Source organism: Heterocephalus glaber, unplaced genomic scaffold, assembly GCF_053883595.1.
Source record: "Heterocephalus glaber isolate CG9 unplaced genomic scaffold, H.glaber_assembly_v1.0 deba00001813, whole genome shotgun sequence".
Lineage (NCBI taxonomy): Eukaryota > Metazoa > Chordata > Mammalia > Rodentia > Bathyergidae > Heterocephalus > Heterocephalus glaber.
Genome location: NW_028258484.1, coordinates 4,141,295 through 4,167,512, shown reverse-complemented (window position 1 = coordinate 4,167,512; position 26,218 = coordinate 4,141,295). Strand labels below are relative to the sequence as shown.

The following is a 26,218-nucleotide window of genomic DNA, read 5'->3' as shown; positions in this document are numbered from 1 at the left end:
GCCATGTCTTGTACAGGAGGAGGAGGAAGAAGAGGAGGAGGAGGTGGAAGATCAGTGATGTCAGGTAGAAGAGGAGGAGGAGGGCCAGTGAAGTCTGGTAGAGGAGGAGGAGGAGGGCAAGTGATGTCTGGTAGAGGAGGAGGACGAAGGCCAGCAATGTATAGTAGAGGAGGAGAAGGAAGAGGGCCAGCGATGTCTGTTAGAGTAGGAGGAGGAGGGTCAGCGAGGTTTGGTACAGGAGTAGGAGGAGGAAGAAGAGGGCCATCAATGTCTAGTGCAGGAGGAAGAGGGGGAGCATGAGGGTCAGTGATGTCTGGTAAAAGAGGAGGAGGAGGGCCAGCGAAGTCTGGTGGAATAGGAGGAGGAGGAGGATGAGGAGGAGGGCCAGGGATGTCTGGTAGAGGAGGAGGAGGGCCAGCAATGTATGGTAGAGAAGGAGGAGGAGGAGGAGGAGGAAGGCCAGCGATGTCTGGTAGTGAAGGAGGATGTGCATGAGGAAGTGAATGGCCACCAATGTCTGGTAGAGGAGGAGGAGAGACAGCAATATCTGCTAGAGGAGGAGGAGGACGGCCAATAATGTCTGGTAGAGGAGGAGGAGGAGGAGGAGGGCCATCAATGTCTGGTAGAAGAGGAAGAGGAGGGCCAGTGATGTCTTGTAGTGAAGGAGGAGGAGGAGGAGGAGGAGGGCCAGCAGTGTCTGGTAGAGGAGGAGGAGCAGGAAGGCACGTAAATTTTGGTTGAGGAGGAGGAGGAGGACCAGCAATGTCTGGTAAAGAAGCAAGAGGAGGAGGAGAGACAGTGATATCTGGTAGAGGAAGAAGAGCAAGGGGAAGGCCAGGAACATGTGGTAGAGGAGGAGTAGGATGAAGGCCAGCAAGGTCTTGTCAAGGAGGAGGAGGAGGGCCAGCTATGTCTGGTAAAGGAGGAGGAGGGCCAGCAATGTCTGGTAGAGGAGGAGTAGTACGAGGGCCCTCATTGTCTGGTAGAGGAAGAGGGAGAGGAGGAGGAGGACTAGGAGGAGGAGGAGGTGGAGGGCCAGCGATGTCTGGTAGAGGAGGAGGAGGACGAGGACGGGGAGGGTCAGCAATGTCTGGTAGAAGAGCAGGAGCTGGGCCCGCGATGTCTGATGAAGGAGGACGAGGGCCAGAGATGTCTGGAAGAGGAGGAGGAGAGCCAGCAATGACTGGTAGAGGAGGAGGAGGAGGGTCAGCGATGTCTGGCAGAGGAGAAGGAGGAGGACGACGGGGGCCAGGAATGTCTTGTACAGGAGGAGGAGGAGGAGGAGGAGGGTCTTTGGTGTCTGGTAGAAGAGGAGGAGCAGGGCCAGCGATGTCTGTTAGAGGAGGAGGGGGAGTAGGAGGAGGAGGAGGGCCAGAGATGTCCAGTAGAGGAACAGCAGGAGGGCCAGCAATGTTTGTTAGAGGAAGAGCAGGAGGAGGAGGAGGAGGAGGAGGGAGGAGGAGGAGGACGAGGCAGAGGAGCCCTAGCAATGTCCGTTAGCAGAGGAGTTGAAAAATGGAGAGGATTGTCCCCACTGTCTGGTCGAAGAGGACGAGGAGGGACAGCAATGTCTCGTAGAGGTGGAGGAGGGTGAGGAGGAGGAAGAGGAGGAGGGCCGGCAATGTATGGTAGAGGAGGAGGAGGGTCACTGATGTCTGGTAGAGGAGGAGGAGGAGTAAGAAGTCCAGCAATGTCTGGTCCAGGAGGAGGAGGAGGGTCAGTGATGTCTGATAGAAAAGAGGAGGTAGGCCAGCGGCATCTGTTAGGGGAGTAGGAGGAAGAGAAGGAGGAGGAGGACTAGGAGGAGGAAGAGGAGGAGAAGTGCCAGCGATGTCTGGGAGAGAAGGAGTAGGATGAAGATGATGAGGAAGGCCAGCAATGTCTGGTAGATGGGGGGGGACCAGCAATGTCTGGTAGAGAAGGAGGAGGAGGAGGGCCAGCAATGTCTGGTACAGGAAGGGTAGGAGGCTGAGGAGGGCCAGCAATGTCTAGTTGAAGAGGAGGAGTTGGGCCTCCAATGTGTGGTAGAGAAGGAGGAGAGGAGGAAGAGGAGGACGGACAGAAATTGCTGGTAGAAGAGGAAGAGGGCTAGCAATGTATGGTAGAGGGGGAAGAGAAGGAGGAGGAGGGCCCACAATGTCTGGTAGAGGAGGAGGAGGTGAAGGAGGACGAGGGTCAGCAATGTCTGGTAGAAGAGGACGAGGAGGGCCAGCAATGTCTGGTAGAGGAGGAGGAGGGTCAGTGATGTCTTGTTGAGGAGCTGGAGGAGGTGGAAGAGGGCCAGCAATGTCTGGTACAGGAGGAGGAGGAGGAAGAGGAAGGTCAATGATGTCTGGTAGAAGAGGAGGAGGAGGGCCAGTGATGTGTGCTAGAGAAGGAGGAGGAGAAAAAGGAGAAGGAGGAAGAGGATGAGAAGGAGGGCCAGAGAGGTCCACTAGAGGAGGAGGAGGAAGGCCAGCTAAGTATGGCAGAGGAGGAGGAGGAGGGGGACACACAATGTCTTGTAGAGGAGGAGGAGGAGGTGGTGGAGGAAGAGGGTCAACAATGTCTGGTAGAAGAGGAGGAGGAGGGCCAGTGATGTCTGTTAGAGGAGAATGAGGAGGAGGAGGAGGATGCGGAGGGGAGCCAGGGATGTCTGGCAGAGGTGTAGATGGAGGGCCATCAATGTATGGTAGAGGAGAAGGAGGAGGAGGCAGAGGGTCGGCGATGTCTGGTAGAGGAGGAGGAGGAGAGTTAGTGTTGTCTGGTAGATGAGTAGGAGGAGGAGGAGGAAGAGGGCCAGCAATGTCTGGTACAGGAGGAGGAGGAGGGAAAGAGGGTCAGTGATGTCTTGTAGAAGAGGAGGAGGAGGGCCAGAGATGTCTTTTAGAGGAGGAGGAATGCCAGCAATGTTTGGTAGAGGAGGAGGAGGAGGAGGAGGGCCAGCAATGTTTGGTAGATGAAGAGGAGGAAGCAGAAAAGGAGGGCCAGTGATGTCTGGTATGGGAACATGAGGAGGACGAAGAGGGCCAGTGATGTCTTGTAGAGGAGGAGGAGGAGGGCCAGCGATGTCTGGTAGAGGAGAAGGAGGAGGAGGGCAATGGATGTCTGGTAGAGGAGGAGGTGGAAATCCAGCTATGTATGGTAGAGGAGGCGGAGGAGGAAGAGGGCCAGAGATGTCTGTAAGAGTAGGAGGAGTATGGTCAGAGAGGTCTGGTAGAGGAGTAGGAGGAGGAAGAAGAAGGCCAGCAATGTCTAGTACAGGAGGAAGAGGAGGAGCAGCAGGGCCAGCAATGTCTGGTAGAAGAGGAGGAGGACCAGCGATGTCTGGTAGAGAAGGAGGAAAAGGGCAAGGGATGTCTGGTAGAGGAGGAGGTGGAAGGCCAGCAATGTATGGTAGAGGATGAGGAGGAGGAGGAAGAGGGCCAGAGATGTCTGTAAGAGTAGGAGGAGTAGGGTCAGAGAGTTCTGGTAGAGGAGTAGGAGGAGGAGGAAGAAGGCCAGCAATGTCTAGTACAGGAGGAAGAGGAGGAGCACCAGGGTCAGTGATGTCTGGTAGAAGAGGAGGAGGAGGGCCAGCGAAGTCTGGTGGAGGAGGAGGAGGAGGAGGATGAGGAGGAAGGCCAGAGATGTCTGGTAGAGGAGGAGGAAGGCCATCAGTGTCTGTTAGAGGAGAAGGAGGATGAGTGCCCTGAATATCTGGTAGAAGAGGAGGAGGATTAGTAGCAGGAGGAGGAGGAGGAGGGCCAGTGATGTCTGGTAGAGAAAGAGGAGGAAAACAAGGGGGAGGAGGAGGAGGAATGCCAGCGATGTCTGGTAGAAAAGGAACAGGATGAGGATGAGGAGCTGGAAGGCCAGAATTGTCTGGTAGAGGAGGAGGAATTGGAGGAGAGCCAGCAATGTCTGGTAGAGGAGGAGGTGGGCCAGCAACGTCTGGTAGAGGAGGAGGAGGCGGAGGAGAAGGACTAGCGACGTCTGGAAGAGAAGGAAGAGGATGAGGAGGAGGAGTAGGAGGAAGGCCAGAGATGTCTGGTAGAGAATGAGGAGGAGGAGCATGATGATGATGAGCAGGAGGAGGTGAAGGAGAAGGAGTTGGTGGAGCAGGAAGGCCAGCAATGTCTGGTAGAGGAAGAGAAGGAGGAGGAGGAGGAGCAGGGCCAGCGATGTCTGCTAGAGGAGTAGGATGAGGAGGAAAAGTGCCAGCCATATCTGGTGCAGGAGGAGGTGGAGGAGGAGGAGTGTCAGCAATGTCTCATAGAGGAGGAGGAGGAGGGTCAGCAATGCCTGGTAAAAGAGGAGGAGGAGGGCCAGGGGTGTCTGGTAGAGAAGCAGAAGGAGGAGGAAGAGGGCCAGCAATGTCTGGTACAGGAGGAGGAGGAGGGGGAGGGTTAGTGATGTCTGGTAGAAGAGGAAGAGGAGGGCTAGCGATGTGTGTTATAGAAGGAGAGCAGGAGGAGGAGGAGGAGGAGGAGGAGGAGGAGGAGGAGGAACAAGGCCAGAGATGCCCAGTGAAGGAGGAGGAGGCCCAGCAAAGTATGTTAGATGAGGAGAGGGCGGAGGGGGAGGAGCAGGAGGAAGGCCAGCGATGTCTGGAAGAACAGGAGGAAGAGGGCCAGCTATGTATGTTAGAGGAGGAGGAGGAAGAGGGCCCTTAATGTCTGGTAGAGGAGGAGGAGTGCCAATGATGTCTGGTAGAGCAGGAAGAGGAGGAGGATGGCCAGCAACATCTGGTGGAGGAGGAGGAGAAGCAAGGCCAGCAAAGTCTGGTAGAGGAGTAGGAGGGGGGCAGGAATTTCTGGTAGACTAGGAGGAGGGCCAGCAATGTCTGGCAGAGGAGGAGGACAAGTGCCCTGAATGTCTCATAGAGTAGTAGGAGGAGGAGTAGCAGGAGGAGGATCAAGAGGGCCAGTGATGTCTGGGAGAGAAGGAGGAGGAGGAAGGCCAGCGATGTCTGGTAGTGAAGGAGGAGGAGGAGGAGGAGGAGGTGGATGGCCATCAATGTCTGATAGAGGAGGAGGAGGACCAGCAATGCCTGGTAGAAGAGGAAGAGGAGGGCCAGCGATGTCTTGTAGAGAAGGAGGAGGATGAGAATGAGGACGAGGAAGGCCAGCAATGTTGGGTAGAGGAGGAGGAGGAGGAGGACCCACAAAGTATGGTAGAGGAGAATTAGGAGGAGGGCCAGCAATGTCTGGCAGAGGAGGAGAAGGAGGAAGAGGAGGAGGAAAGCCAGCAATGTCTGGTAGAGGATGAGGAGGAGGAGGAGAAGGGTTGGCGATGTCTGGTAGAGAAGGAAGAGGATGAGGAGGAAGAGTAGGAGGAAGGCCAGAGATGTCTGGTAGAGAATGAGGAGCATGATGATGATGAGCAAGAGATGGAGGCGTAGGAGAAGGAGTTGGTGGAGCAGAAAGGCCAGCAATGTTTGGTAGAGAAGGAGGAGGAGGAGGAGCAGGGCCAGCGATGTCTGCTAGATGAGTAGGACGAGGAGGAAAAGTGCCAGCCATATCTGGTGCAGGAGGAGGAGGAGGAGGACTGTCAGCGATATCTGGTAGAGGAGGAGGAGGAGGGTCAGCAATGTCTGGTAAAAGAGGAGGAGGAGGGCCAGGGATGTCTGGTACAGGAGCAGAAGGAGGAGGAAGAGGGCCAGCAATGTCTGGTACAGGAGGAGGGGGAGAGGGAGGGTCAGCGATGTCTGGTAGAAGAGGAGGAGGAGGGTCAGCAATGTGTGGTACAAGAGGAGGAGGAGTGCCAGCGATGTCTGGTACAGGAGGAGGAGGAGGAAGAGAAGGAGGAGAAGGATGGACAGTGATGTATGGTAGAGGAGGAGGAGAAGGAAGAGAAAGAGGGGGAAGAGGAGGAGGAGAAGGAGGAGGCGGAGGGTGAGCGATTTCTGGTGAATGTGGAGAAGGAGTGTCAGTGATGTTTGCTAGAGGAGTAGGAGGAAGAGGAAGAGGGCCAGCAATGTCTCGTACAGGAGGAAGAGGAGGAGGAGGGCCAGCGATGTCTTTTAGCGGAGGAGCAGGAGGTGTCCCTCCTCTTCCTCTTCCAGACATCTCTGGCTCTCCTCCTCCTCCTCCTGCTCCTCCACCTGACATCGTTGGCCCTCCCTGTCCTCTTCTACCAGACATCGCTAACCCTGCTCCACCTCCTCCTCCTCCTCCTCTTCCTGTACCAGACATTGCTGGCCATCTTCCTCCTCCTCCTAATCCTCTACCAGACATCCATGACTCTCCTCCTCCACCTCCTTCTCCTCCTCTTCCTCCTACTTCTCTACCAGACATCACTGGCCCTCCTCCTCCTTCTCCTCTACCAGACATTGAGGGCCTCGTCCTCCTGCTCCTCGACCAGACATGGCTGGCCCTCTGCCTCCTCCTCCTCCTCCTTTACCAGACATTGCTGGCCCTCCTCCTCCTCCTCCTTTAGCAGACATGTCTGGCCCTCCTCCTCCTCGTACTCCTCCTCCTTCTACACTTCTACCAGACATCATTGACCCACCTCCTCCTCTACCAGAAATCACAGGCACTCCTCTTATTCCTCATTCTCCTCCTCTTACAGTCATCGCTGGCCCTCCTCCTCCTCTACCAGACATCGCTGGCCCTCTTCCTCCTCTTCTACTGGACATCACTGACCCTCCTCCTCCTCTTCTACCAGACATTGCTGGCCCTCTTCCTCCTCCTCCTACTTCTCTACCAGACATCACTGACCCTTCCTCTTCCTCCTCCACCAGACATCACTGGCCCTCCTCCTCCTCTTCTACAACACAGTGCTGACCCTCTTCCTCCTCCTCCTCCTCTTTACTAGACATTGCTAGACGTCTTGTCTTCCTCCTACTACTCCTCTACAAGATATCCATGCCTCTCTTCTTTTTCCTTGTTCTACTCCTCCTCTTACTCCTCCTTCTCTACCAGACACCACTGGCCCTCTTTCTCCTCCTCCTCCTTCTCCTCCTCCTCTACCAGACACTGAGGGAGGCGGAGGAGGGTTAGTGATGTCTGGTAGAGGAGTACGAGGAGGAGGAAGAGGGACAGCAAGCTCTAGTGCAGGAGGAGGAGGAGAAGGAGGGTCAGCAATGTCTCATAAACGAGGAGGCAGAGGGGCAGTGATGTCTGGTTAGGGAGGAGGAAAATAGGAGGAGGAGGTTGAGGAGGAGGGACAGAGATGTCTGCAAGAGGAGGAGGTGGGACAGCAATGTCTGATAGAGAAGGAGGAGGAGGAAGAGGATGGCCAGCGATGTCCGGTAGAGGAGGAAGAGGAGGGTCAGCAATATACGGTAGATGAGGAGGAGGACGAGGGACAGGGAGGTCTGGTAGAGGAGGAGGAGGTTTGTCAGCAATGTCTGGTAGAGGAGCAGGAGGAGCAGGAATAGGGCCAGCAATCTCTGCTACAGGAGGAGGTGGAGGAGGAGGAGGAAGAGGAGGAGGGTCAGTGATGCCTGGTAGAAGAGCAGGAGGAGGACCTGCAATGTCTGGTAGAGGAGGAGGGGGAAGAAGTGGAGGAAGAGGAGGACCAGAGATGTGTGGTATAGGAGAAGGAGGAGGAAGAGGAGGAGAAGGAGGGCCAGCAATGTCTGCTAGAAGAGGAGAATGAGGGTCAGTGATTTCTGATAGGGCAGTAGGAGGAGGAGGAAGAGGGCTAGCAATGTCTGGTACAGGAGGAGGTGGAGGAGGAGGAGGGTCACTGAAGTCTGGTAGAAGAGGAGGAGGAGGGCCAGCGATGTTTGGTGGAGGACGAGGATGGCCAGCAATGTATTGTAGAGGAAGAGGAGAAGGAGTGTCAGCAATGTCTGGCAGAGGAGGAAGAGGAGGAGAAGGAGGAGGATGCAGAGGGCCAGCGATGTCTGGTAGAGGAGGAGGAAGAGGATCAGGAATGTATGCTAGAGGTAGAAGAGGAGGAGGAGGGCCAGTGTTCTTTGGTAGAGGAGGAGGAGGAGGGTCAGTGATGTCTGGTAGAGGAGGAGGAGGGCCAGCAAGGTATTTTAGAGGAAGAGGAGGAGGAGGGCCAGCAATGTCTGGCAGAGGAGGAAGAGGATGAGAAGGAGGAGGACGTGGAGTGCCAGCGATGTCTGGTAGAGGAGGAGGAATAGGATCAGTAATGTTTGGCAGAGGTAGAGGGCCAGCGATGTTTGGTAGAGGAGGAGGAGGGTCAGTGATGTCTGGTACAAGAGGAGGAGTAGGAGGAGTAGGAGGGTCCGTGATGTCTAGCAGAATAGGAGGAGGAGGGAAAGCAATGTGTGGTGCAGGAGGAGGAGGAAGAGGAAGAGGAGGAGGTGGAGGGCCAGAAATGTCTGGTAGAAGAGGAGGAGCAGTACTAGCAATGTATGGTAGAGGAGGAGGAGTTGGAGAAGTGGGAGGAGTGTCAGCAATATCTGGTAGAAAAGGAGGAGGAGGGCCAGCGATGTCTGGTAGAGGAGTAGGAGGAGGGCAAGAGATGTCTTCCAGAGCAGGAGAAGGGTCAGTGATGTAGGGCAGAGGAGGAGGAAGAAGGTCATCAATTTCTGGTAGATGAGGAGGAGGAGGTGGAGGGCAAGCAATGTCTGGTATGGGAGGAAGGGGAGGAGGAGAAAGAGGATGAGGAGAGCCAGCAATGACTGGTAGAAGAGAAGGAGTAGGAGGAGGAGTAGGAAGGCCAGTGATGTCTGGTAGAGGAGGAGGAGGACAAAGGCCTGTTATATCTCGTAGAGAAGGCGGAGGAGGAGAAGGAAAGGCAGCAATGTCTGGTAGAGGAGGAGGAGGAGGAGAAGAGCTAGCGATGTCTCCTAGAGAAGGAGGAGGATGAGAATGAGGAGGAGGAGGAGGAAGAAGACCAGTCATGTCTGCTAGAGAAGGAGGAGGAGGAGGAGGATGAGCAGGAAGAGGAGGTGTACGAAAAGGAAGAGGTGGAGCAGGAAGGCCAGCAATGTCCTGTAGAGGAGGAGTAGGATGAGAAGGAGGAGGAGAGGGAAGAGTAATAGGAGGAGAAGGAGGAGGAATGCAAGCAATGTCTGGTAGAGGAGGAGGACGGTCAGTGATGTCTGGTAGAGGAGGAGGAGGGCCAGCCATGTCTGACAGAGGAGGAGGAGGAGGAAGAGGAGGAGGAGTGCCAGTGATGTCTGGTACAGGAGCAGGAGGAGGGCCAGCAATGTATGGTAGAGGAAGAAGATTAGGAGGAGGAGGAGGAGGAGGAGGAGGGAGGAGGAGGAGGAGGAGGAGGGTGGTGGGACAGTGATGTCTGGTAGAGGAGGAGGAGGGTCAGCAATGTGTGGTAGAGGAGTAGGAGGAGGAAGAAGAGAGCCAGAAATGTCTGGTACAGAAGGAGGAGGACGAGGATGAGGAGGTGGATGGTCAGTGATGTCTGGTAGAAGAGGAGGAAGAGGTTGAGCATTGTCTGCTAGAGGAGGAGCAGGAGGAAGAGGAGGAGGAGGAGGAGGAGTTCCAGAGATGTTTGGTAGAGGAGGAGGGCCAGCAATGTTTGGTAGAGGAGGAGAACTAGGGCCAACAATATCTGGTAGAGGAGGAGGAGGAGGAGAAGGAGGAGGAGGAGGAGGGCCAGCCTTGTATGGTAGAGGATTAGGAGGAGGAGGAGGAGGAGGAGGAGGAGGAGGAGGAGGAATGCCTGCGATGTCTCGTAGAGGAGGAGCAGGAGGGTCAGCGATGTCTTGTACAAAAGGAGGAGGAAGAGGGCTAGAAATGTGTGGTACAGGAGAAGGAGGAGGACGTCAGTGATGTCTCGTAGAAGAGGAGGAGGAGAGCCACAGATATGTGGTAGAAACCGATGAGGAGGAGTAAGGGGAGGAGGAGGAGGAGGAACAGAGATGTCCAGTACAGAAGGAAGAGGAGTGCCAGCAATGTATGGTAGATGAGGTGGAGGACCAGGGCCCTGAATGTCTGGTAGAAGAGGAGGATAAGAAGCTGGAGGAGGAGAAAGAGCTGTAGGAGGAGGAGGGTCAGCAATGTCTGGTAGAAGAGGAGGAGGAGGGCCAGCGATGTCTGGTATAGGAGCAGGAGGAGGGGCAGAAATGTATGGTAGAGGAGGAGGAGTAGGAGGAGGAGGAGGGACAGCAATGTCTGGTAGAGGAATAGCAGGTGGAAGAAGAGGGCCAGCAATGTCTGTTACAGAAGGACGTGGAGGAGGAGGTGGGTCACTGATGTCTGGGATAATAGGAGGAGGAGGAGGGCCAGCGATGTCTGGTAGAGGAGGAGGAGGAGGGCCAGCGATGTCTGGTAGAGGAGTAGGAGGTGGAGAAGGAGAAGGAGGGTCAGTCTGGAGCAGTTGTCTCCTGCCCAACAAGGGTCAAGGGCAGAGGCACATGGACTATAGCTATGAAAGCCCACCAGTAGCCCCTGCACTGCACACAGGTGGCGGTATTGAAGTCTCGACCTCTGAAACAGGAGCTGGGCTGTAAGAGGGTCCCATGAGTGACCTCCCTGGCAGGACACATGGCTCCTGCTAAATTCTGGCTCTGAAACATTAGAGCCACTACTCCACGACCGACCTAGGAGACGACACCGCTCAGGCGCAAAGAAGCTGGCACCCGTGCGGCTCCTACTCACCCCCCAGGCTCAGCTCCCCCTCCGTTTCCGCCCAAGTCGCAGCCGCCCGCAGCCACCGCGGCTCTCAGCTCCGAGACACTGGGCAAAAGGTCCCGTGCTCCCACCACAAACGGACGGCTCCCTGCCTAGCGCGCTAGGGGCACACGCAGGCGCAGGGGGGCGCGCACGAGTCGGCGCCAGGAGCCCTGGGAGTTGTGGTCCAGGAGTCTGCATCTTTGCTGGGCGTCACCTCCATCAGCCAGCAGCAGGTGCTCCGGCCTTTCTCGCTGCTTCCTCTGTCTCAAGGACTCGTCTTCCACTCCTGGATGATGGAGGAGCGTTTCCACGAAAGACCTGGACCGCCCCCCCCCTCCTTCTTGGCATTTCCCACCAGCGTTCTTCAAGTGTGGAAACGGTGGGTCACTCCTGTAATCTCAGTACTTTGGGAAGCTGAGGCAGGAGGATCTCAACGTCAGCTCAGCTGGGGCAACTCAGTGACTGCGTAACACCCTGTCTCCTGATACATCTACATACATATGCATGTATAGAGGCTGTGTGTATATATAGATAGATATATAGATATATCTATATATATACATTTATGTGTACACGTATATATACATTTGGACACAAGGTGTCTCTCTCTCTCTTTCTCCCTCTCTCTCTCTGTACATACACACATAGGCTGGGGATGTAGCTCGGTGCAGAGGCCCTGGGTTAAATTCCAAATATTGAAAAACAATTATTTCAAAGTGAGGTACTGGGACCAGTAGCTTCAGCATCATGTAGGAACTTGATAAAACTGCACATTCTCCTACCTACCAAGGCTATTTTGTTTTTCTTTTGTTGTTTCTTTCTTTTGGCGGCACTGGGAAAGGAACCCAGGACCTCACATTGCCTAGGGAAGAACTGTACCACTGAGCTACACCTCTAGGTCTACTTGGTTTGACCGTATTCAAAGCTCTGAAGGGGGCCAGGGATCCACCTCAGTGGTTCCGCTGCTTACCTCACAAGCAGAAGGTCCCGAGTTCCACTGCCAGTACCAAAACAAACAAACAAACAACAACAACAAACTCTGAAGGTGGGGCCCACCAATCTACAATGTTTTGCAGGCACCTCAAGTGATTCTGACTTGGAGAACTTGACTAAGCTTCCCCCTGCCCGCTCCAAGGAGCTTATGAGTCCTATGGCAGTACTGTTATTACATACATACATACATACATACATACCTGTGTGCCCCTAGGTAAACTGCAGGAAAACCAGGAATTTACATCCCAGCCAAAACCTGTCCTCTCACTCTATACCATGTCCAACAACATCTCTAGCCTGCGTCCAAGACACCCACAACTCAAGGTCATGAAAAAACCCAGGATGCTCCAGGGCCGGGGATTTCGCTCAGTGGCTCCGTCGCTTGCCCTGCAAGCTCAAGACCCCGAGTTCGATGCCCGGTACCAAATACGAACCAACCAACCAACAAACAAAACACCCCAGGACTCTCTACTTCCCTCAAGCTGGTTCTCCTCCAATGGGCTTTATGATCACCATTCTGAAGGACAGTCTCTGCACTTATACACATGGACCCCAGGCAGAACTACCACGGCAGGACCTTGAGTCACATCTGAGGGAGCAAGGATCAAACAAAACCAACTCGGGCCAGGGAATTAGCTCAGTGGTGCCGCTGCCTCCCTCGCAAGCGCAAGGTCCTGAGTTCAATCCCCGGTACTGGAGGGAAAGAAACATGTGAGGCCAACAAAATGAATTCCAAGACCTTGCCTGGTTCAGGAGGAGGATCAACTGGTTAAAGAAATGATTCCAGTTTTCGATTCACAAGGCTAGAGCTTGAACAAAGTAAATTTAAACGAAGTAGAAAGATAAATAGTAAGAACAGAAATTACTGATGTAGAAGGATAAAAATCAGCAGCACTCACCAAGAACTCCCAAAGCTGGTTCTTCAAAAAGATTAATAAAATAAGCGATCGCTAAGCACGTCTGGCCAATAAACACTAGTGTGGAAAAAGGTAACATCACAGATACGTGACTTTCTTTTCCTCCAACGAACTATACAAAGCATTGTGCTACCATAGGTTGAAATTCAATGACACTAATGGCTTTCTACGACAATGAAAAGTACCAAACTGACTTTGAAGAGATCGAAAATCTGAAAAACATCAATGGTCATGGAAGAAAGCTAAACGGCAGTTAACTTTCCAAAAGCAGCAGCAGGGCAGGGGGTGCGACTCGGTGGTAGAAAACTTGCCTCACTTGGCCTAGGCTCTGGACTCAATCCTCGGCACCGCAAGACAGAAACCAGACAAAACACCGGCAGTCTGCAGTCAGGTTCTGCCAAACGTCCAGAAGCAGATTATCCTTCTGTTGTAGAGCGCACAAAATGATGACAAGTCTCCCGATTTAATCACCAAGGAGAGCATAATTCTAACGAGGAGCTCACAAAAGTACGGGAGGAAAATGAACTATACAATCTCACTCATAAATATGGATACCAATGCTCTAAACAATCAGGTAGCACACGGAAACTATCAAACTAACCAAAACTGCCTTTGAAAGTGTCCCGGGATTTGAGAGAGAGAGGAAAGAACAACACAACCTAGCAATGTAGTCGCTTATGTTAATTCTAACAAGCAAACCTACATGGTCATATCGATGCAAGCTGTACAAATGCATTTGGCAGAAATAAACACTTTAAAACGGTTAGGGACTATGGATGAGTACAAACTCGACGCGATGGAACATACAGGACTTAGTGAGTATAGAAAGGAAAGTATTTTCCTAGAACCAATCTCAACACGAAGATGTCCTACTTAACCTTCAAAGTCAACAACATAGAGAGGGTGACCAGTGGACAAGCAAAAATAAGGATAACATGAGAGAGACAGAGATATGCTGCTGCGAGCAAACAATAAAATTATCTACCTGGTAGAGTCAAACCAATCAACTGGAAAAACGACCATGAAAACTGAGTCCGAGTTTGGTGTGGAAGAGGCTCTGCTTCTCATCTACCAAACGAAACGTGCTTGCTTCTGGAGTTACTCGTGCCGAGCTCTTTTCTGTAGAGGAAGTCAACAGGATTGACAGATTTGTGCCCCACCCTCCTTCCCCACCTTAAACGTCGAAAGGACACACTGTTCGAAAGTGCGTAACCAAATCTTCCAAAACCAAAAATCATTCTGAAGGGCTGCACTGTGACTCGACTCAAAAACGCTTTCTCTCTGGCCTCAGCCACGGCAGTTACTAATGGCATAAACACGTCAGCCAGTCCAACGTAATTCGGCCCCTAGAGGCCAAGGAAGTGCACCTTCAACAAGCACTGTTCCATTGCAACGCGCACACTGCCTGGCCTCTAAATTTGCGTGCTGTCAAATGGAGCCCCCACAAAATCAAAAGAAGACACTCAGAGCCAAACTCGCTTTTTACCAAGGGAATACGCATGGACAACTACTTTTGTTGGAAAGGCACTTGGGAAAGGGGGTTGTGGCTGTTGCCCTCACGACAGGCTCCGCATCAGCGGGACACCCGCAAACACCCCGAAGGGGCTCACGGGTGGACCGCGGCTGTGGCACCGCGCCCTTCCCGGTCACCGAGCTCCCAGGACGCGACGATGGCCAAGGGCTTGTCGGTCCCTGACACCGCACAGCGCCCCGCGGGCGGCACCAAGGAGGGTGCGGAAGGCTCCCCGGGCCCAGGAGCCCGGGCGGTGCGCCCACGCGCCTGCCCACCGCGGCGGCGGCGGCGGAAGCCCGACTGACCCCCGCCCCGCGCCCGGCCACAGCCCCCGGCCGGCGCCTGGCCCCGGCTCTCGGGCTCCTGCGCCAACCCCGCCCGCGGGGGCCCGAGAGGAGGGGGCGGCCGCCTGCCGAGGCCACCTGCGGCACAGACCTCTCGGCTCGAGGGCCGGGCCAGGCGGGGCAGGATATCTCTCCCGCACACCGGGGACAGGACCCGGGGCGCTAAGGAGCAGCTGGGCAACAGCGGGGGCGACCGCGGCGCGTCTTCCCAGAGGGGCGTCCCGCCTCCCTGCACCCGGACTCCCGCGCTCGCTCGCACGCCCGGCCTAGGAGACGACGCCGCTGAGGCGCAGAGAACCTGGCGCCCCGTGCGGCTCCTACTCACCCGCCAGGCTCAGCTCCCCCCTCCGTTTCCGCCCACGTCGCAGCCGCCCGCAGCCACCGCGGCTCTCAGCTCCGAGACGCTGGGCAAAAGGTCCCGTGCTCCCACCGACGGACGGCTCCCCACCTAGCGCGCTCGGGGCGCACGCAGGCGCAGGGGGGCGCGCGCGAGTCGGCGCCAGGAGCCCTGGGAGTTGTGGTCCAGGAGTCTGCATCTTTGCTGGGCGTCACCTCCATCGGCCAGCAGCAGGTGCTCTGGCCTTTCTCGCTGCTTCCTCTGTCTCCTCAAGGACTCGTCTTCCACTCCTGGATGATGGAGGAGCGTTTCCACGAAAGACCTGGACCGCCCCCCCCCTTCTTGGCATTCCCCACCAGCGTTCTTCAAGTGTGGAAACGGTGGGTCACTCCTGTAATCTCAGTGCTTTGGGAAGCTGAGGCAGGAGGATCTCAACTTCAGCTCAGCTGGGGCAACTCAGTGATTGCGTATCACCCTGTCTCCCGATACATCTACATACATATGCATGTATAGAGGCTGTGTGTATATATAGATAGATATATAGATATATCTATATATATACATTTATGTGTACACGTATATATACATTTGGACACAAGGTGTCTCTCTCTCTTTCTCCCTCTCTCTCTCTGTACATACACACATAGGCTGGGGATGTAGCTCGGTGCAGAGGCCCTGGGTTAAATTCCAAATATTGAAAAACAATTATTTCAAAGTGAGGTACTGGGACCAGTAGCTTCAGCATCATGTAGGAACTTGATAAAACTGCACATTCTCCTACCTACCAAGGCTATTTTGTTTTTCTTTTGTTGTTTCTTTCTTTTGGCGGCACTGGGAAAGGAACCCAGGACCTCACATTGCCTAGGGAAGAACTGTACCACTGAGCTACACCTCTAGGTCTACTTGGTTTGACCGTATTCAAAGCTCTGAAGGGGGCCAGGGATCCACCTCAGTGGTTCCGCTGCTTACCTCACAAGCAGAAGGTCCCGAGTTCCACTGCCAGTACCAAAACAAACAAACAAACAACAACAACAAACTCTGAAGGTGGGGCCCACCAATCTACAATGTTTTGCAGGCACCTCAAGTGATTCTGACTTGGAGAACTACTTTCTATAAGATTTCTTGGAAAATGTAATGTTAAGTGAAATAAATCAGAAACACAAGTTTGAATACCGTCTGATATCTTCCATTTGAGTAAGGTGAAGTTGTAATAAAGGACTGATAGAAGGAAACAAGAAGACAGAGCTTTGACAAATGGGAAGGAGTCCAAGAGATCAAAGGCATGCGGTTGTGGTGGGGGCGGACTAAAAGATCTGTCATGTATCTGTACCAAAAAGCCACACTGAGGGCAAACTTTGTAAATACCCACACTGACTGTAAACATTAACAAAAATAATAACAATAATAATGAAAATGAGGAAAGACAATAGAGGGAGGGAGGTGGGTGAGAACGGAAATAAAAAAGAATCAAGATGTGTTATGTCCATGTACCTACTCCCTAAAATGTATGTAAACTTCATGTACTACAAACATGTACTAATAAAATAAAATTTTAAAAAAGAATAATTCAGCAAAAAAGTTCCTTAATTCCATATGCCATTAGCTTACACTTTGGAAATTTCCAACTTTTTAAACTCTACACTCACAACATGAGGCAAATTCAGGACCCAGTGCACCACACAGATGGGAGTAGTGTCTATAGTCCATGCAGGCTGCATAAGAATTCTTCAGAGAAGTCCATGGTCGGCAAGAAGGGCTGTGTGCACTTTCAAGGACCCCAACAAAACTCATCACATTTAACCATAGTGTGAAACAACCTGATAACAAGTAACAAGTGTGCCTGAAATTTACTCAGTTATGGAGGCTATGGCAAACTGAGTCAGATTTGACCTACAGTGCTCGTGCCAGGGTTGCAGGAAGAAGAAGGAGGTACAGAGCATACACTGGGACTGGGGGAAGGAAACATTAAAGAGAATGGTGGCAGGGGTGCTCAGGAGCAAGTCAGCAAGTGACTAGATTATCAGGCCAGAAGAGGTAGGTGGAGTGGGAACCCATAGAAGGAAAGGGGGAAGAAGTGGAAGAGGGAGAAGAGGGGACTACCCACTTCTTACAGTGCCAACACTTGCCTCCTGCACAGGCTGGTGACCAGCTCCACGGAGTGCCCTGAGCAGGCAGATTGGGAGGGAGGTCAGGCCTCTCCCTCTGCTGCACACACCTGTCTTACCCAGGGCCAGAGCCACCTCCTTGGGTCCTGGTAGGTGCTGCTGATCAAGGTGGGACACTCAGCCCAACCTAACCTTGCTGAGCTGGACCACCCTGAGCCCACTGAGGCAGAGCCCAAAGGTGGGGACTGAGCACTGTGAGCCTGTGGGGGAGCGGAAGAGGCCTTTTACACAGAGAAATATTCCAGGTGCTGGAGTTGCCCTGGAGCACTGAGGCATGCAGCAGTCAGTGGTTGAGGCAGAGTGGGGAAGCCTTCTTGGGGTGGATTTATGCCCAGAACTATCTCTGACAGACACTGCAAAGTTTTTGGCCCTGGAAGGAACATGAACCATTGACGATCATTTCTCCTCTGCTGTTTCAGGTGCCGGTCTAAGCTCAAGTCCCACCTGCAGAGCTTGTGCCAGCTCCACCTCCAGTGCCCTCAGCAGCTCCAAGACCAAAGGGAGAAATAGCCAGGAACCCCATCTTCATGAGCTCCAGAGCTGGGGCTGTGGTTGGCTGCTGCTGGCTCCATAGCAGGTGTCAGCTCCTGAAATCCACCTGGGGCCAGGTCCTGCCAAACACTTGCCCTTCCCTCCCTTCTCCTTGTGTTTCTTTCCAATCTCATTTTCACCCTTACGCCTATAATCCTTTTAAATATTATGGCACAAGTTCATTTTAAATAAAAAGTAAGGTTTCATTTGTTTTAACATGATTGTTTCAGTGGTATTAAGCACATTTGTACAACCTTCACCTCTGCCCAATTCCAGAACATTTTCCACAGTTTTGTATCCTACAACTCAGTAGCATCTGCTGTTGAACACTGGATAGTGTCCAACTTTTCACACCCATGACAGGGCTGATGGAACATCTGCATCCATAAATCTCACGGTTTAAGGTGGGTCACTACATATGGAATTTCCAGGATATCTGGTGCTCCTGAAAGCTGTTGGAAGGTCAGGGTATGAAACCTGAAATTAGAGGACAGCTTCAAACCACCTCAGGTTCCTCCAGCAGTGACCACTACTCCCAACACTGAGCCTTAAAATAGTATGCAAATGAACAAAGGTACTCACAGAAAATTTATTTTGTAGGGTTGCATATATTTGAAATCTCTCTAGCTGGGCACAGTGGTGCATGCCTGTAATCCTAGTACTCAGGAGGCTGAGACAGGAGGATTGCTGCAAGTTCAAGGCCAGCCTGGGGTACATAGTGAGTTCAAAGCCAGACTGAACTCCATAGCAAGACCCTGTCTCAAAAATAAATAAATAAATAAGAAAAGAAAAAAGAAAAAGAAATCTCTAGAATACATCAATAGCAATATACAGAAAAAGATGAGTGCTTACTAAGCTAGGAATTTCAGATTGGTAACAAACGGGAAGTGACTCCCAATGGGTACAGGGTACATCCTTTGGTGATACTGACCCACGCTGAATCACAAGGAAATAGAACACATGGACAGATCAATAAAGAATAAAGACATTCAGTAGTGCTGTCTCCTGCTTCGCAAGCACAATGTCCCAAGTTCGATCCCCAGTACAAAAAAAAGAAGAATAAAGACATTGAGTCAATAATCAAAACTGCTCAAAAAGTAAAACAAAACAGGACAAGATGGATTCCCAGTGAATTCTATCAAATATTTAATAAAGAATAATCACCAATCCTTCTTCGGCTCTTCCAGAAAATTAAAAAGAAGGATCTACTTCCAAACTCATTTTAAGAAGACAAAAATCATCATGATCCCAGAGCCAGACAAAAGAAAGGGAGGGAGGGAAAGATGGAGAGAGGGAATTGGGGAGGAAGGAAGATGGACTTAGAGTCCAATATCCCTGGTAAACTTAGACAGAAAAACGCTCAGAGAAATACCAGTGAACCAAGTACAATGGCACATTCAAAGGACTAAACACCACAATCGAGACTAATCTCAGAGATGCAAGAATGCTTTAATGTCCACAAATGATTCAATGTGATAAACCACATTCACAGAATGAAGGACAAACTTCCTACTATCTCAGTAGATTTGGGAGAAAACATTTGAAAAACCTCCACATCCTTTCATGATAAAATTATCCAAACTCTAGATATAGAAAGAAGGGACCTCAACAGGGTAAAGATCATGTACGACAAGCCCACAACATTATGCTCCATGGGTGAAAAGCTGAAATCTTTTCTTCTAAAGTCAGGAACAAGACTAGGAGGCCCACCTTGCAACTTCTATTCCATACAGTACTGGAAGTCCTACCTAGAGGAATTAGTCATGAGAAAGAAATCAAAGGCATCCAAATCAGAAAGGAAGCAGTAAAAGTTGTCTCTGTGTCCAGGTGACATGGTCTTACATATAGAACACCCTAAAGACTCCACTAAAACATTCTTAGAACTGGGCTGGGGATTTAGCTCAGTGGCACCATGCCTGCCTAGCAAGTGCAAGGTCCTGAGTTTGATCCCCAGTACCAAAAAAAAAAAAAAAAGTTAGACCTAATTAACAAATTCAGTCAAGTTGCAGGACAGAAAAATCCACATTTCAAAGTCAATTGCTTCTTTATACAATTAAACTATACAAAGAATGAAGACTATAAATAAATTTATAATAGCACCTCCAACAATGAAGTATTTAGGAATAAACAATCAAATGTATTTAACTAAAGCAAATTTATCTGTGCCATGAAATGAATGAAAGACACAAATAGAAGGAAAGATGCACCATGACATTGGATTAGAAGAATTAATATTGGTAAAATGTCCATGCTATTTAAAGCAACCAGCAAAATCAATGGCATTCCTATTAAAATATCAATGACATTTTCCTAGAAATAGAAAAAAAAATCCTAAAATCCATATGGGACCTCAAAAGACTACCAATAGCTTCCCGTCTTCTGAAAGAAAAGTAAAGCTAAAGGCATCACTGAACCTGATTTCAAAGTATATCATACAGTGAAAGCAATCAAAATAGTATTATACTGCAACATGAGACACTCAAAACAGATTAGAGATACCATAGAAATAGGAACAGAACAGGGAGTCCAGATAGAAACCAATGCATATGTAGTTAATGAGATTTTGTCAAAGGCACCAAAATGCACACTAGGAAAAGTACAGTCAGTCTCTTCGGTGTGTGCTGCAGGGACAACTAAGTATCTACATGCAAACAAAAGCAATTGGACCTTTTTCTTATTCCACACACTAAAGTCAACTAAAATGGATTAAAGGCTTAAGCATAAGAACTGAAAGGGAAATAGCTTTAAAATAATAGGAATGAGGGAGATTAGGTAGAAAATTCCTTGACACTGGATATGACTCCAAAAGCACATACAAAACTAAATTAAATTAAATTAAAACAAATAAGTGATATTCCACAAAACTGAAGAGTTTCTGCACATCAAGACAAATAGTCAACAACCCTGGTATTATGATGTATGCCTGGCATGGTGACCTGCTATCTCAGCACTCTGGGAAGCTAAGGCAGGAACATCACAGTGTCACACCCAGCCTGGGCAACTTCGTGAATTATGTAGACACTGTCTCCAAATAAAAAGGGCTGGGGATATTGCAGTGTAAAGGCCCTGAGTTCAACACCCTATACCATACTACACAGACACACACACAACAACAACAACAAACATAAAGTTAACAAAATAAAAAGGTAGAATGTTTGCGATACATTTATCTCCTAGGAGTCTAAGATGAAAAATAAGAAAGGAACTAATACAACTTAATAATCAAAAGAAAAATACACCAATTTTAAAAATTGTTAAAGGACCTAAAAAGAAAATTTTCCCAAAGAACTGCAAGTGGCCAGCAGGCAAGTATTTCCCTGTTTTGATACTATAATGACGTACCTCAGGCTGGTAACTTTACAAAGGAAAGAGCTTCATTCAGCTCAGAGTCCTAAAAGTTCTTGAGAATGGGGCTAGCATTGGCTTGGCTCTGGTGAGGACATGTCACAATTGCAGAAGCACATGTGAGAGAGAAAGATCACAAGACAGGAAGCTAAAGAGGGTGTCCCAGCCAAATCTCCTAAACATGAATCCTTGGGGGAATGCTCTATAACCATATACAAATCACAACAAGGTAGATGAAAAAGTGCTCAGCATCACTGTCATTCAGAAAATGTAAGTCAAATCACAATGAGATACCACCTTGTAGCTGTTAGGATGATGATTCTCAAAAAGTCAAGTGATAACAAGTGTTGGCAAGGGTTGGCAAGGGTTGGAGAAAATAGAACTTTTATACTGTTAGTAGGGATATAAGTTTGGACAGCCTCTATGGAAATCAGTATGTTCTTTCTTTCTCTTTCTTTCTTTCTTTCTTTCTTTCTTTCTTTCTTTCTTTCTTTCTTTCTTTCTTTCTTGTTGTTGTTTGAGACAGGGTCTCTCTATGTAGCTCAGGCTGGCCTTGAACTCACTATGTAGAACAGGCTGGCCTCAAACTCATGGTGATCTTCCTGCCTCAGCCTCCTGAGTGGTGGGACTACAAGTGTCTACCACCGTGCCTGGTGTAGCATGATGTTTTCTTAAAAAAAAAATAGGTTGAGGTTGTGGCTCAATGGCAGAGCATTTGTCTAATATGTGCAAAGCCCTGGGTTGTTTGATCCTTAGCAACACACACACACACACACACACACACACACACACACAAAGAACCACTATATGATCCCATCCCACTTCCTACTATATAGTCAGAGGAATAGAAATCAGAATCAGAAAGTTCATAGTAAATAAGATATTGGGTCAATTCAGGTGTGGCTCAACAAATGAATGGAAAAGGAAAATGTGAGGGATACAGAGAATACTATTCAGACTATAAAAAGGAAGAAATCTATCCATTTGTGATAGCATGGTAGATCTAGAGGACACAATGCTGTCATATAAGCCAGACACAGAAAAAGGTATAGTACATGTTCTCAAGCCAGGTTTGGTGGCACATGCTTGTAGTTCCAGTACTCAAGAGGCTAAGGCAGGATAATTGCCATAAATTCGAGGCCAGCCTGGACTACATAGTGAGTTCAAGGCCAGTCTAAACTATATAGAGAGATCCTGTCTCAAAAAAACCACCCAGAAAATTGGTAACTATGTTATTACTAGCTAGTATCATATACCTAAAATTTGCTGAGCGTGTCCCTCTGAAATTTGCTCATCACACACTCCAAAAATGATAGCTATATAAGGTAATGGATATTTATCTAGATTAATTGTGGTAATCATTTCATAATATATATGTATATCAAAATCTCAAGTTGTACACATTTAATACCTACAATTTTTTGTCAGGAAAAGAGATTGCAAAAGGCCAATACTAATATTGTTCTTTAGTTTAGCAAAATAACAATTTTCAGAATTACTATGAACTATGTTCACTTCTGCTATTTAGAATACAATTATATCATATGATTCACATCTGTTCTTTTAGAAGATCAGTTTTTTTAGGTATCCCCAGAAAAAAGGTAAAACTCACCAGTATGCTTATTTCTCAAAAAACATACTTGGCTGAGGCCATCTGACTTTAAAATCACAAGTCATAACATGTCTCTTTTTTCCACATAATTTTGTTTTGCAAATTACAGCTGGTCATTAAGTTTTAGTTCCATAAGGGCTGGAGATTTAGCTCAGTGGCACCATGCCTGCCTCACAAGCTCAAGGTCCTGAGTTTGATCCCTGATACCAGAAAAAAAAATTTTCAGTTCCATAGATTCTAGTATTTCCCACATGTGGAACTGACCAAGGGGAACCCTCAGAGACCATCAGGACCAGCAGCTCTGCTGAAAGAGGAAGGCTCTCTCAGGTTTCTGCTGCACAGCCGGCTGTCTGCCTTCAAGTAAATGATGAATAGTTACAGTCTGGGCTGCTCAAAGCCCAGCCAAGATGGGTTTGGAGTCCTGCTTCTCAGAAATAAAACAGATAATCAGACCTTCCCACATGCTTTCTCTGTCCTCAGTGTCACAGGAGGAGACTTGTTCATTTCAAATTACTGTGCTCCAATAATGTTAGTCATCATTCACAAGAACTAAAAGGAAATCTACAACTAGTAGTAAGAAAATCTCAAACCCATATTTAATTGCTCAGTATAGTACTTAATTAGATTTTTTGACTACCTAATATTTACAAAAGCACTGGCCTGGAATCTGGAGATATGAGTGAGCTAACATTCTGACCATTTTCTAGAAGTTTCTGAATGGATTGGGGACCATTAAGGACACTAAGAAAGACACATCCTTCTCTGGGCCTTAAAAAATTTGAGGAAAATTTGGTTCTCTCACAGCTTGCCTATCTGTGACTGGCAGGGTCCATGTTGGAGCTGAGGACTAATATGGGAAAACAACTCCCCATGTTACCATGTATACCCTTTATCATCTTTATTGTAAAATATATATAATATAAAATTTACAATTTTACCAACTTGTACAGATTGTGTACAATTTGGTGGCATTAAGTACATTCACGTTGTATAACCAAAACCACCATCTACCTCCAGAGCTCTTTCGGCTTCCCAAACTGAAACTCTGAGTCCCTTAAACACTAGTTTCCCATTCCTTCTCCTCCAGCCCCTGGCAGCCACCATCCTAGCTTCTGTGTCTATGAATCTGATGGCCCTGCGTACCTCACAGGACAAGAATTGTATAGTATTGGTCTTTTTACAACTGGCTTAATGTCTTTAAGGTTCATCCTGGTTTTTTAGTAAGGCTGAATCATGTTTTATTGTACAGATATATTGTATTTTATTTACCCATTCACCTGTCATGGACACTTGGGCAGCCTTCACTTTGTGGCTGCTGTGAACATTGCTGCTATGAACACAGGAGTACAAGCATCTCTCCAATACCCAGCTTTCAGTTCCTTTGGATATGTTCCCAGAAGTGGAACTGCTGCATCATCTAGTAATTATTTAATTTTAAAGGAATAACTACACTATTTTCCAGGACAGCTTTACTGTTTTACATTCCCACCAAGAGTACACAAGGGCTCCAATTTCTCTATGTTCTGATCAACACTTGCTATTTTCAAACAGGTATTATTTTTTCTTTGCAATTCTGGGGATGGAACTCAGGGCCTCGCCCATACTAGGCAAGTGTTCTACCACTGCGCTAACTCCAAGCCCTAGATTAATTTAATGACTTTTAACCCCACAGAGAAGCAATAGGTCTCAGGGTCCACTGTCAGAGCAACACTCGTCCTCTTTCCCCACTCACCTGGGGAGCTGGTCCTTCCCGGGATGAATGCTGGCCAAGAGTGGGATCTTCCTGATCACCGTCTGCCCACAATCCACCTTCAGCCAGGAGACGCCAGGTGGGAGAATCCCCTGAGCCTCTTACGTGCATTAGGGTCAGGAGAAATCCCCTGGCCCAGCTGAGTCCATGCAATGGCAGATGCTGTGGTGAGAAAGGGTCACCCAGAGGGCTTCTCAGTCCCCCTCCCCCCTCCTCCCCTCCTGTGCCTCCTCCCCCTCCCCTGGGGTCTATGCAGGAAATCAGGCAAAGGGCTCAAGGAAATCCAGGCTTAAGGAGGTGGAGGTTCCCTTTTGTGGAGGCAGGGGAGTAAAGCTCTCTCCCTCTCTTCAGCCCTGAGGACACTGCCCTGCGTTCCTAATAACAGAGGAGCTTCCAGCTCTGCTCACCCCCAGAACTTCTGCCAAGGTCCTCGCCCAACATCCACTTTGAACAGGATCAGTTAGGTCTTCAGAGCGAGGGCGTCCACTGCCTGCTGAGCTGGGGAAGAAGTCTGACAGGGGCGGCCCCTGAGCTCCCTGGGACCCTGCCTCTTTCCCAGCAAGCCCAGCTTTCCATCCTTTTCTCTGGACCAAGGCTTGCCTCAGCTGCGCAAGGCAATGGAGGAACCCTGGGGCGAGAGAGCAGGTAGCCCGGGGTAGGGGGGTTGGAGGTGAAGGACCTGCCTCTCCACACTGGTCCCCTTAGGAAGGGAGGTAGGCTTTTCTTAGATTTTCTTAAGACCATCAAAGGGGTCCAAGAAGAAATTGCCTTACCGTGCCCTGCGGCGCTCCGCAACCGGTCTTTGCTCGGGGGCTTCTGCCGGCTTGAGTAGGACCCTCGTGCTGTGCTTCCCCTGAAGGGAGCACCGGCCTGGGGACAGATGAGCAGGGATCAGGCTCAAGCTTCTCCAAGGCAGACAGGCACTGAGGTACGGACATGTGTTGGGGAGTGGTTGCCACTGACAGTGAAAGGAATGTTTTCATTTACAAACACGGAGGTTAAAATGGGCATTTATTCTATACTTGGAAAAGCTTCAGCTGAGCTAATGTGTTTATGCAGGATAAGATGTAGGTTCTTTGTCAGGCAAGAGGAAGCTGCTTGGACTTGGTTTTGCAAAATCGACCCACTCCTTATCCCTGTATAGATCAGCCACACTGGCACCCTGTCAAGGAAATGAACGTTTCTTTTCAACATGTTTCTTTTCAACAAGGCCAGATGCTGTTTCTAGGAACAGAGGCATCAAGCCTGACCCAGAAGTGAAAATCTAACTTTGCTTAGTTTTAATATACCCATCCATCGCTTTAAAAAGGTACACATTCTGACAAATGTGCAGATAGGTGACTTGGTCATTGTGTGAAGGTAACAGAATGTACATAAACAAACTAAGACATCAAGATGCTGGCAATGTCAGGTGACATAATCTTATGGGACCACCATCATACATGCAGTCCATCATTGGCTGGCATGTAGCACATGACTGTAGAAGCAAAACCACCACCATTTTGTGAGGTCTGTTAAGTACCAGGCATTGTGCAAAGAGCACCTTCTCTACAAACTGTATTAGAAGGTACTGTTTTCATCTTCTTCACTGGAAAAAATTTAAGACTTGGGAAATTGAGACTTGTCCAAGACCACACAGCAAGATTAAACTAAAAATAGAGCAGTTCATTTCTCAAAGGAGCAGAAAAACTAAGTTGTTCCCTTAAAATGACCCAAGAGAACTGGAAAAACATTTGTGCTCTGTAATTTACTAACAGTTTAATGCATTTTGCTTAAAAGCAAAAGTTGTTCTTCAGTGCTGTATTTCTGACACTGCTTCTTGCTTCTAGGTTAACTGGATCCATTGGACACCTCAGGTAGGGCAGGAAAGCTTCTTCCATGGACTCCTACAGATGTATCTCTGTTCTCTGCACCCTGGGCCTCTGTCCTTCTCTGAGTCTCAGTACAAATAAATAGCAAGCTATTTCCCAGATCCAGTTCTACCCACTGCCTGCTGTTGTATGGTCTGCAAATAATAATAGTTTGTACACTTCTAAGTGGAAGAAAACATTTAAAGTAGTATTTCATGTTAGATGAAAAACTGGATGAAATTAACATTTTAATATCTACAACTATATTTATGTATGTGCTTTGTATATGTACATATGCACTGTCCTGCAGGTGCTTTTCTCAGTACAATGGCAGAGACAAG

The 26,218-nt window shown here is 49.5% G+C and overlaps 1 protein-coding gene and 1 long non-coding RNA gene across 2 annotated transcripts; one reads left to right on the top strand and one right to left on the bottom strand.

Annotated features, from left to right (window-relative positions):
• The first annotated feature begins 9,170 nt into the window (after positions 1-9,170).
• Positions 9,171-17,536, top strand: LOC147820667 (uncharacterized). The gene is made up of 2 exons (XR_015448344.1): positions 9,171-10,899; positions 17,209-17,536. It is a non-coding gene; the product is annotated as an uncharacterized LOC147820667 (long non-coding RNA).
• LOC147820668 (uncharacterized) lies at positions 11,110-15,740 on the bottom strand. Its single transcript, XM_087203850.1, has 2 exons — positions 14,613-15,740; positions 11,110-13,549 (listed from the first exon to the last, which is right to left on the bottom strand). The coding sequence occupies exons 1-2, from the start codon at positions 14,821-14,823 to the stop codon at positions 13,434-13,436; spliced, it is 327 nt and encodes a 108-aa protein (XP_087059976.1). The 5' UTR covers positions 14,824-15,740; the 3' UTR covers positions 11,110-13,433.
• Positions 17,537-26,218: the final 8,682 nt, after the last annotated feature.